The sequence below is a fragment of the Salvia miltiorrhiza genome, chromosome 6 (genome assembly GCF_028751815.1).
Source record: "Salvia miltiorrhiza cultivar Shanhuang (shh) chromosome 6, IMPLAD_Smil_shh, whole genome shotgun sequence".
NCBI lineage: Eukaryota > Viridiplantae > Streptophyta > Magnoliopsida > Lamiales > Lamiaceae > Salvia > Salvia miltiorrhiza.
The window spans coordinates 20,949,129-20,961,706 of NC_080392.1; the positions used below are offsets into that span (position 1 = coordinate 20,949,129).

At 34.2% G+C, this 12,578-nt stretch overlaps 1 protein-coding gene across 2 annotated transcripts; it reads left to right on the forward strand.

Annotated features, from left to right (window-relative positions):
• The first annotated feature begins 315 nt into the window (after positions 1-315).
• LOC130987444 (DNA-directed RNA polymerases II, IV and V subunit 12) lies at positions 316-2,299 on the forward strand. Of its 2 annotated transcripts, XR_009089737.1 has the most exons (4): positions 320-496; positions 614-706; positions 2,085-2,206; positions 2,246-2,299. XR_009089737.1 is itself a non-coding variant. In XM_057910986.1 (3 exons), exons 1-3 carry the CDS (start codon positions 457-459, stop codon positions 2,105-2,107), a joined length of 156 nt encoding a protein of 51 aa, XP_057766969.1. In that variant the 5' UTR covers positions 316-456; the 3' UTR covers positions 2,108-2,299. The 2 variants fall into 2 exon arrangements, 1 of the variants encoding a protein (XP_057766969.1); XM_057910986.1 differs by having other exon boundaries at positions 316-496; positions 2,085-2,299.
• Positions 2,300-12,578: the final 10,279 nt, after the last annotated feature.

A 12,578-nucleotide genomic window follows, 5' to 3' on the forward strand; every position in this document is an offset into this window, starting at 1 on the left:
TCCCTCTTCATCTCTCTCCCTCTGCCTCACCCTCTATTTCTTAATCCCATCTCCCTCGACCTATCTGATTTCGCGACAGAACGGCGGTAAAGCCCTACATCCCCAATCCACCCACTCCGCCCTCACATCTAGGCGCTCCACGCGGCGTCGCCTCCTTCCTCGCCGACAACGAATACTCCGCCGCCTCCTTCAGCATACGGGTTTCAAACGACGGCTCCAGATCTCGGCTTCTTCCCTAGTATGCATCTTAAATTCTAGCGTCCTCCATATAATTATTTGTCTGCTTGTTAATGTGGATGTTTCTTGTCAGTGTGTTTTTTTGGCATTATTTTGGCAGATTTGTGATTAAACCCTTAGGCCAGGGCACGACTCGGTATTAAACCCCACCCACCTCTCATTCTCTGCTCAGCGCGGGACGACTTCAAAACCTAAATCCACATTTCCGTTCAATCCACTATGGATCCGCAGCCCGAACCCGTAAACTACATCTGCGGAGGTGATCCTATTACTCGAATAGGGGCTCTCGTTTGTTTCAATTCCATGCGTTTAATTTTTGTTTTATTCGCTTCCTTTGATTTGTTTGAATGACAAAATTGAACTATGGGCTTTGCAGATTGTGGGCAGGAGAACACGCTGAAGCCAGGGGATGTGATTCAGTGCCGTGAATGTGGTTATCGCATCCTCTACAAGAAACGCACCCGCAGAAGTATTACTATTTCCCTTTTTCTTATTCTGCCTTATTGTTGCCTGTTTTTCGTTTATCTTATCGTTTCGATTTCACATCTTAAATCATGGTACATTCAATAATTCTGTAATTTGTGGTATAAGTTCTACAATTTGGGGTTGGACGACAGAGTGTTTGAACTGAAATAGGTATTAATTTATGGGGTAGTAATTTATCTTTCTGTGGCAATGTGACTACTTTATTACTCCAAATTAATAGTATGAATTAATAGCCTTGGGACGACGAGAATCTGTTAACTAAAATTCGTATCAAGAGTAATATTTTATCTTTATGCCACAAGTCGGGATACTAATTTATTGAGTATCAATGTATAACAGTTTTATTATAATTTTAAATATAGTCAAAATCACTATCTTGATCATTGTAGAACGTTCTATACTATAAGTTTCATGTATTTACAAAGTTGGGACGTTACGAAATCTTTTAACGGAAAGAGATAGCATTTTATCTTTAGGCACCAAGATGTGACTATGAGAATTTCAGTGATTATTGATATATTGAGAATTAATATTTAATGGCTCTACTGTAAGAATCCTGCCTTCGCTGAGCTACACAATATTTATTTATGCAAGTGTATTAACTATTAAATGCTTTGAGGATGAACATTGTTGCTACTTGCTAGCTTGGTTTAACAAGAAGTCCCCATTTTGTAAACTGAGTATGAACATTCTTCCTTGCTGGGTTTGACATGAAGTTTCTCATTTATGCTCTTTGAGTATGATAGGATTCACTAATTTGTGGCTTGATTTGTTGTATGTAAGCTGAAGGGAAGTTAAAAATTGGGATAAGTGACCACCGTCAGAATACAGTTCCGAGTCCAAATGTCATGATGATATAGTAAAATGGAAGACCACATACATACATATGTACATGCATACACATACATACATATGTGACTGGTTTTATTTTTGTTTTTTTGGTTAAAGAATGATTGGTTTTTGTTATAATACTTCAATTTCAGTGTCAGTTGTAATAGGTAAGGAATACACTTGAGGATTGAGGTTTATTTTTTACATGGGGAATGAGACTGGTTTTTTAAAGATGACTGTAGAAGATATCTTCAACCGTGTGAAAAAGAATCTTAATTGATTAAATGCACATCACCTTGCTAGGACTTTATGTTGCCCCCATCATCAGTGATGCAGCTGATCATGAAAGTTTTGTTTCCACACAATCAATGCAATAATGGGCCATTGCTATGCTATAATACTTCTATCTAATAGCAGCATCATCTTGGATCTTGGTGGTGCTTTATGGGATTGTGAACTTGAATTGTTGATTGTATGACTGTCTTTTCCCTTCTGGATTAACATATGTTTGTTTTACTTGAACGATGCAGTTGTCCAGTATGAAGCGCGCTAGAGAAACTTCGGAGGTCTATAGAGTAAAATCAATTGGTTAATTTCCCATTACTGTTGTCTGCACGATGTTTTATGATATGTTGTTGAGAATTGTTAATCTCTGTGAATTGTGATATATTATATGGTGATTTATATTGCATGTTTTGTGGTTACTTTATGAATTCAAGAAATGAAAACGTGTGTTGCTCGATCTGTTCAAGATAGGAATGATGTGATTGCTAGGTACCATTATGACATTATCAACTCATGTAACACACCAATTTTCGTAAAACCAGAAACCTTATTACTATCTTTGTATTCAAAACTAAATAAATGTTTGTGCATGATGTAGCACTTTTGAAATAAATAAAAGCTTTGGGGTTAGTGCTATCGCTCGTAATACCTTATCCAGATTAATTTTACCCTCTCGTCTCCAAAAAAATAAAATAAAATATGCAACACTTTTGATGATAGAGTTGATAAATGGGGATGTTTTATTGGATAGAGTGCCATAGATATGTTCGTCGTTGCGTTAAATCCCAATGAGGTTTCTGTATAATTTCAAGGTTTTCACATTTCCATCATATTTTTCTTGAGAATGTAGTTTTGACTCGTACTGGTAAATTACAATTTCTGTTAGACCTATGCAATGTGAGAGAGACAAAACATATTATTAAAACTAACTACATTTAATTGATAAACATTAAATTATAGAGAAATACAAATCGTAAACCTGAATAAATACATATTTACCTGCCATGCAACAAAGTACATAAAAATTCAAGTTATATTTCAATTTACATAAAGAAAAGAAAAGGCACAACATGCACAGCGCTGGGTTACAAGTCAGAAGATTAAAATTTGAGGTGTTGGAAGTAGTGATGGATGATTAATCGATTTCAATTTCAGCACCACCACTCTCAAGGTTACTTCCATTAAGGTTGAGGCTTTCACCAAAACTAGTATTATACCCGTGCTCCGCACGGTCCGATTATTAATACGTATTTATCATATATAATAATAGCAATATATAATTTTAATATATATTTAAGTGATATAACACAAAATACAAAGTAAATAAATGAAAATGAAAATTTACATTACATAATACAAAATATGGAAACAGAAAAAACAAAAGACTTTCATATCATACAATTAGATTATAAGATAGTACAACATAAACAGTCGCGGATCCAGCATTTGTTATTAGGAGTTACAAAATATATTGAAGTATGACGTATGCAAATATCTACATAAGGGTGCGGGGGCACCCCTGAGCCAATTTTTTTGAGCATTATGCTCGTTCGTATTTATATGTAAGTAGAACCATAATGGGTTTAGAATTAAAATTAATCACTTAATTGTTTGCAATTTCATTAATTCAATAGCAAGTATGTTAAAAGCATATAAAGACATACTTCCATGCATATTATTTTAGAAATTGTTTTATCTTCTAAACAAATAAATTAATTTCATTATTAATAGTTCGTAATTTACTTTAATGCGAGGATTGACTCAAATTCAATATTAAAGTTTATCTAATTAGAAACAAAAAAGAGACGAAAATAACATAAACTTCAAACTAATAGAACAAATCACTGTAAATTGTTAAACTTTTAATGTAATAATAGAACAAATCACAGTAAATTGTTAAACTTAACTAACTAATATACTAAAACACGCTAATATATTAGTAATAGCAAATACAATTAATTAGTAATAATTAATACAAAAAAAATTGATGACAATTTTTTGAATGCAAATATTTTTTTTATTGAAACTATTTGTACAATATTGATGATTTTTAAAAGAATTTTATTTCTTTATAAATTATTTATAGACACTAATTAAAGTATACCATCACAAATCAACTACAAAATAAATATTATAATTAATAAATAATTAATCATTAAATAAGTTTTAATTCATTACCATTCGAATTTATTAAGTCTCAAATAGTTTCAATAAAAAAATACCAACCTTCAACAAATTATCATTTAAATTAATTCTTTTATACTCCCTTCATCCCATTAATAATGTCTAATTTCCTTTTCGGATTACAGATACAATAACAATAATGTGTGTGCGTGTGTGTATACACAAAGTCTTGAAGCCAAAGTCTCTTTGCCCTAAAAAAATTGTATTCTTAAGTCCATAAATGCAAATATAATCTCAACAGTCAATATACGTATATAGAGATCCTCTGCGTGTCGTAGGCCTCTTATACGAATGAATGCATGAGATGATTTAACTGTTAATTTCAGTTTTATATATCTATCAAACGAGTTTAATGCTACCTTTGAACAAGTTATTTCGTTACAAAATCTTTGAACTGAAAAATATTACAACTGTTGTCTTGCCATAAAATGTTTAAATTTTAGTATGATATCTATCTGATGTGGCTTTGCCAAGTTATGTAATCGAATTCGGGTCCTAAGCAGTTGATAGCTATCCTGCCAGGGCTAGTGTACACCAGTGGCCGTGAGTCATCTAGCGGGTTGGCCGGTCAAGTGTCCGTGAGAGGTGGCCACCTCTCCGGCACATAGTTCCAGATATGATAGATTACGAGAGAACTTAGTCTGCAGACGAACTTTAAGAATCACAAATGAATTTAGTAAGCTTGGGCGTTTTTAGCGAAAAACTCCCTTGCTGTACTGTTTATGATGGCATGACAAATTTACAGTTTTATGAAGCATGTATCTATATACTTTGGCATACGTGCCCACTGAGTACTCTTGTACTCAGCCCTGCATATATTTCTAAATATGCAGGTTGAGCAGTGGCTGATGAAGATGAAGTGACGAGTGGAGCTTTTGTCATAAGTTTATTAAATGAACTCTTGGATACATGTCTCCATACATGTAGTTCAGATATTGTTAATCCGCTGCGTACTCTCGAGTATTATGTCTTTTAAGTCCAGTCGGATTCATCCGAGCGTACAAGTTATTCGAGTCCTTACGATTAAACAACAGTTATTTATAAATTTCCCTTCATTAACAATGAGTTGAGTCCGATCCTTCATTAATTATTCACTCTCTTTCTAACCCCGCTTCTAATCTCCCTCCCTTAGTCACGGTTTCCCGGCTTAGTTATCCTTAATTAAGTCCGGTCGTGACAAGACCATTTACTCTCGAGTGTGAGAGAAGTAACTCCATTATCATCAGTGGTACGCGGTGGAGTCCACCCATCCAACACAGCAACCCAGGCACGTTCATCAATAGATTTGATATAGATTTTCATCCTAGTTTTTCACAAGTTGTAGTTCTTCCCACTACTATCAAGAGTAGGAGGTCGAGCCGACACACTTGACAAATCCATTGGTGGTAATTTTGCACACAGGAATCGATTCTTAGTACGTCAAGAACCTGCTCTTGATGCCAATTGAAAAAGTTTAGTACCCCAAATTACCAACAAAGTAAAACTGTGTAAAGAAAAGAGTAATGTTGGATGCAATGTTATCAACAGAATGTTAATAACAGTATAGCCAACATGCAGCGGAAAGTAATAACACATAGGAATATTTTTTTCACGGATTATCAATAACCCGTGAGTGCCTCAAGGCTAAATTCACTATGTTGAATCAACAATACAAAGTACAGATTTGGATCTTCTTGGAGATCTATCTTTACAGAATATCTGCGTAAGATAAACCAACCTATCTACTTTCAGTACTACAATGTTGATACAAAACAGAACCCAAAAACAGTCGAATAACAAAAGTTTAATCGGACAAAGCAAACAACCTGGTACGCTCCAATGGCCTTGCACTTCAACTCTTGCCCTCGACGTCCCGTCGATACAAAGATAGACTTTACAGATTGGCTGCCTAAGTCTACTTCGTCAAAGCAATCCTTGAAGAACCGGTGACACGTTTGCAGCAAGAAAATGACGAGATGGTTGTGAGTGAATGTTAAGTCTCTGATTTTGCACTTCCAAAACGTAAGGATGATTGAAGCTTCTTGCTGCATTTATAGGCCTTCATATCGTGGTTGGTTTCATCCACTTCCCACTTCCAGAATATTCCTATAACTGCTGCAATTCGTCTTCAATAACTGCTAGTCGACCAGCCTTGGGATATTGGCTACGAGATCATGGTTCCTGAAAAATAGCAACAACCTGCCCACTACTTTGAACCATGCATAACCGCTTATCCACTTATTAGAAACGTGGTCAACAAGCATAAAACAGTTATTTTACAACCAAAGAATAATAAAACGTGAAAGGAAGGTAAAGATTAAATATATACATTTACCAATGGAGAGTCAAAGTATAGAGTCAAGGCAGACTTCGGAGTGTTGGTTGAAACCCAGAAATGTTGACACCATGAATGTTATCAACATTCCACCCAACATTGAAACACGAATGTTCTCAACATTGGTCCCAACATTATCGGAGTCAACATTGACTCTTACATTAGTAATGGACGAACAGAAACAAATAAAGTTTGTAGAAATGAAAAATATATTTTTCTTCCCTATATAAGTAAAATGTAGTGATTTATTTTATACATAATAAAAGTAAAATTTAATTATTTTGATTGACGTAAAATAAGATTTTATTTTAAAGTAATCAGTTTATAGAATTTGTGCCTTATTATGCAAACATGTAAATCAATGACCGGACTAGTTTATAATTTACATATACGTGCATGTCTCAATTCAAACTCAATTTAAAATTAATTTTTATTGAAAATTAAAAAGATAAATATTATATATATATATATATATATATAACAATATAATATATTACAACAAATACATATAATATGTACGCTTTTGATAAATATAACTAATCGCTAACTTCAATTAAGATCATTTATCGTATATAGATTATAATTTTTTTTTCGGTATCAGACATGTAAATCTAATTTTTATCTAGAAAAAATAAATAATAAAATTTATTAATTTAGATTACATGTAATGCTAATATTATATATATATATATATATATATGTTAATTATATTTATTATGATTAATGAATTTTTATATAGAATGTAATAGTTAATTAATTAATAAATGATGAAGATTATATATGGTAAATTCTGAAAGATTAATCTAATTTGTGAGGGCCACGGCTAACTTGAAACAAAAAGAGTCCACTATACCTAGGGCTGTAAACAAACCAAGCCGCTCGCGAACTATTCGTGGCTCGGCTCGAAAAAAACTAGTTCAAGTTCGTTTAGAGAAGCTCGATAAATAAACAAACCAAACTTGAGCTTAGTAGTATTCGGCTCGTTAGCTCGTGAACATGTTCGTCAAGTGATTCAACTTGAAAAATATAAATTATTAGTAGATACAACTTATATTTATCTACTAAAATTAATAATAATTGTATTAAATCTCTAATTAATTTTGTTTGTTATAAGAAAATAATAGATATATTTATTATTTTGAATAAAATAAATTATTTTTAAAATAAAATAATCAATATTTTGAATATAAATATAAATTTAGAAAGTTCGTATAGGCTCGATTAGGCTCGTGAGCCTCAAAGTATTCGGTAATTAAAATTCGGGATTCGATTCGATATTAAACAAACCAAACTTGAGCACGCCACTATTCGGTTCGTCTCGATTCGATTACACCCCTAACTATACCTTTAAAAATAGGCCGAAATAAGTCCTAACCAAGGTATAAATAGGCCGAAATAAGTCCAAACCAAATTCTTCTTCACTAGGGTTGACAGGGGTGAGGTTGGGGGCCAGATTTTGGGATTCAAGGACGATCGGCTCTCGAGTTGCTTGTTTCCTGTAGATCAGGTCAATAATTTCCTTCGATTGCTTTTGAATTGTTTGATTAAATGTGAAGAAGAGGAGCTTAAATTTATCATGATTTGTGATTTACAGCTGTTTTATAACAACGAGTCTGGTTACTGTAGTTTAGTGTAGCTTTGATTCTGATTTTTATCTATTTATTTATAACAAAGTAATACCGAATATGCAATTGCAAGAGAAAAATCAGAAAATAGGATGGTATTGGCAGCGATTCAGTTGGCATTGAACTGTCAGCTTTTTTTTCGACATATTGCCCTAATTTTTGTGCAGATTTTGTTCTTATAATGCGTAATATCTGAAATCATACATTTGGATTTAGATTGGATTTGCAATTGGTTATTTTGCTTAAGTCTATCTATTTTCAGTCTAGTTATTGTAGTTTCGTGTAGCTTTGATTCCGATTTACATACCAGGTTAGTTTTTGTGCAGATTTTGTTCTTATAATGCACAGTTTAATCTCTGCAATCATACATTTGGATTGGAGAGAAGTTTATGGCTGAAACTTCATGTTATGAGCTTTGTTGCCACAAACTTGATTTTGAATTGGTTATTTTGCTTAACTCTATCTATGTTCAGTCTGGTTATTGTAGTTTAGTATAGCTTTGATTCTGATTTACATACCAGGTTAGTTTTTGTGCAGATTTTGTTCTTATAATGCAGTTTAATATCTGAAGTCATACATTTGGATTTGGATTGGATTTGGAATTGGTTATTTTGCTTAAGTCTATCTATTTTCAGTCTGGTTATTGTAGTTTAGTGTAGCTTTGATTCTGATTTACATACCAGGTTAGTTTTTGTGCAGATTTTGTTCTTATAATGTACAGTTTAATATCTGAAATCACACATTTGGATTGGACAGAAGTTTCTGGCTGAAACTTCATGTTATGAGCTTAGTTGCCACAAACTTGATTTGAAATTGGTTATTTTGTTTAACTCTATCTATTTTCAGTCTGGTTATTGTAGTTTAGTGTAGCTTTGCTTATGATTTACATACAAGGTTAGTTATGTGTTACTGTCTGGAATCGTAATTCTCTAGTTTGTGATCATATTTTGAATATTTTTATATTTATTATTGCAGGATGATGCACATGCGCGCACCTCATTTTCGGCCTGATGTACCTGTTGTTGTGAATGGACTTAAGGTTCAAATACAGCTCCTCCATGACATGGTACCTATGCTCTAATGGTCTAGTGAACACCAGTGCTTTCTCATTCATGGCCTATGGCCGAATGTGCCTGCTGAGCTGAACGATCTGCATAAACAGCCCATCGAAAACATATTTTCAGTTGAAAGTTTTTTTTTTTTTTTTTTAATATTTTGTTTAAATTTATATTGAATTAACATTTTTTACCGTTTTTGTTAGGATGATCTTCCTGCTGGTCTTCGCCGTGTGATGGAACACGTGTGGCCGACTTTGAGATTCCGGGATGCTTTGGGATTCCGGGATAACAGAAGGTTTTGGCAACAACAATGGGATGTTCACAGTATAAGGTCAGGTTTGAGCATTGGGGACTATTTTCGGGTTGCAGTCCAACTGTACAGCAGCCTGCTTGATGTCTGTTTGATTCCGGGGACTGACCTGCCTATGTTGGAGACTAACATGAAATTTTTTAACAAAATCTCATATCCTATCGGTTACATTCGTTCCACGATCTTGATTTTAACTGGACTGCAGGCCGGGATAAAGACCTTAGATGTCAAAGGAAGTCTTGGTATTGTTCGACACTTTGTGGAAGAAATCCACTTCGGCGTGGATCAACAATGCGGATTCAGGCACATTACAGTTGGTCAATACCGGGGATCAATTGATCCTCGGTCATCCTATAGTCGCGCTGCCGTGGCTAGTGGTTTTTCGATTGATCATATTGATGCCTCCTTCATTTGATTTGGGCCAAATCATCTGTTGCAACATGATGAGAGAGTAATAAAGCCGCAGACTGATACATTAACATTTTGTGTGATGGAATTTCATATCTCTCAACATTCTTCATTGGATGCCTTTGATAGCTTTTTTTGTTGCATTTTAAATGTTTCATGTGGATTATGAATAACAGATTATGTTATACCTTTTGCAACTAAATCCTTTAGCTTTTCTAATATTGCATAAAACCGCTTCTTATGTGTGCATGCATGATCATACCCTAACAATAGGGCTGTCAAAATGGGCCAAGAATGGCCCGGCCCGATGGGCCCGCCCGACCCGCCCGTAGTTTTGGCCGGGCTGGGCTAGGATTTCCAAGGCCCAAAAAAATCAGGGCCTCCCTGGCCCGGCCCATGCGGCCCGCCGGGTCACGCGGCCCGCGGGCCAAAAAGCCTGTCGGGCTTCCGGGCCCAAATCGGCCCGTCAGTATAGAAGGTGAAAATTTTTAAAAATTTATATCTCCTCCCAAATCCCAATCGGCCAATCCCAATGGACCCAACCCAATCTAAGTCCATTTCTTCAATTGACGACAATGATGAGTCGAAGTCTAACTTAGGATTTAAATTAGCAATCAACAATCAATATTAAATTATTTTTACTTGAAAGATTTATTTATTTTTGATTATTTTTTGTGGTTGTTATTTGATTCCAATTGATTTGATTACTGTATTAATTCATTTGTGAATAAATCGTTTTCAGTTTTTGTTGTTTTTGCAATTAGTTTTTGTTTTTTACTTGTATTCATATTGTTTACATTTAGTTTTAGTCATATTTGTTTACATTTAATTTTAGTAAATTACGTAATTTAGATGTAGATTGTTTAAGGCCATTTTTATTTCATCGAATTTGTCTTCAATTTTTTTCTTTAAATTTGATTTAATTTATTAATTTTTGGAACTATATATATATATATATATATATATTAATTTATCAATTTTTGACCCGTTTTGGCCCGACCCGCCCGGCGGCCCGTATAGGGCCGGGCTGGGCTTCATTGTTCGAGGCCCGCTGAAATTTTGGGCCGGCCCGACCCGGCCCAAAAAATTGCCTAGGCCCGCTGGGTTGGGCCGGGCTGGCCCGGCCCGCAAGGTTTGACAGCCCTACCTAACAAATACTCACTCCGTCCCTTAAGAGTGTGCATCACTTGGTACGAGTATTAATAAATGTTATGTGAGAGTAGTGAGTGCGCATCATTTTTTATGGTACAAATATTAATAAATGTTTGGTAAATGTATTGTAAGTGGAGAAAGTGATCCATTTTATTGTAGTGTTTTGTAATAAGATAGTGTTCAAAAAAAAAAAAAAATACACACTATGACAGAACATACTAAAATGAGAAAAATTGCACACTCTTATGAAATGAAGTATGCATATAATAACCACAAGCTTAATTTCGAAGTACAAATCTAATCCCTCGTCCTCAAACTCAAGAAAAGATCTATAATGATCAATAAAAATTGTACTCCATCCGTCCCTCAAAAGTTTGTCCCAAGGAAAACGACATGAGTTTTAATAAAAGTTGGTAAAAAATTATTTGATGAGGGGGTCATGTATAAAAATAGTACTACCTTCGTCCTTATAAAATGTACTCCCTCCGTCCGCCAAAAGTGGGGCACTTTAGTTGGGCATGGAATTTAATAAAATTGGTGATGATTTTGATGTAGTGGAGAAATGGTCCCACCACTTTATGAGATATGTGGTTGAAATTGAATTTGAAGTGAGTATTTTTGTAAATAAAGAGTGTTTGTAAGGTTAAAAAATTAAAGTGGATGGTGGGACCATTTCCTTAAAAGGAAAGTGGTACATTCTTTGCGGACGCCCGATATAGTAATTGTGCCCCACTTTTGGCGGACGGAGGGAATATTAATTTGTCATTTTCGTCCGTCCTCATAAAATGTATCCAATCTATTTTTAGTAAGTTTTTCACTCACAATAAGATGAGACCCTTACTCCACTCACAATACATTCAACTACTTTATTAAAATTCGTGCCATTTACAAATGATTACTTTTTATAAAGACGAAATTAGTATTTAAAGAGGTATAATTATAAAATTTATGATAGAATTATGTACAAAAATAGAAATTAGGAAGTTGGAGCAAGCTTTTTGGGAATCAAGGGAGTAACAAATTAACACTATCATCTTACATCATACACAATCTAATTATCATATTAATACTTCTAATACTTACGCACACTATCATCTAAATCATCTAAATGAGACTTATTATTTGATGACTTTAATTTTATTATATCCCTTCATTATTCAAACATCTTCCTCTCTTTCTATTTTGAATGATCTCCAAAACATCTTTCTAATTTACTTTTGAAGTTTGTTATATTTATTATTATTCTTATAATCTTAACTTTTTATTCATAAAATATATAATTAATTTTTATTAAAGTTCGTAAACCCTATGAGTCCCTGAAACGACGGCAGGAGGGAGTAAGTAAAAAGTTTTACTTTTATTCTCCAAAAAAGAAAAAGAGTTTTGTGTTTTTGTTTATGCCATAGCTAGAATAATTACCGGACAGAAATTACGTTAGTAATGATTAAATAGTCCATTAAATAGGGAGAGGAAGCTTCTAAACACAATGCCAAACAAGGCTTACGTAAATCTTATTCACGGGACCTAGACTCCTCTCTAGTGCATAATTATTTAGATCCAGATCTTGCGGCTCACATTCACGCACCTCTACAGCCGTTGGATCATCCATCAACGCCTCTGATTTTCCCAATGGCGGTGGAAATTTGTGAGCGCCTCTCTATAAGTAAACGACCAGCCGCCCACACCCA

Coding starts and splice junctions, on each gene's coding strand:
- LOC130987444 (XM_057910986.1), top strand. CDS start 457: ATGGATCCGCAGCCCGAACCCGTAAACTACATCTGCGGAG. Junction 497..613: donor CGTAAACTACATCTGCGGAG/GTGATCCTATTA, acceptor TGGGCTTTGCAG/ATTGTGGGCAGGAGAACACG. Junction 707..2,084: donor CAAGAAACGCACCCGCAGAA/GTATTACTATTT, acceptor TGAACGATGCAG/TTGTCCAGTATGAAGCGCGC.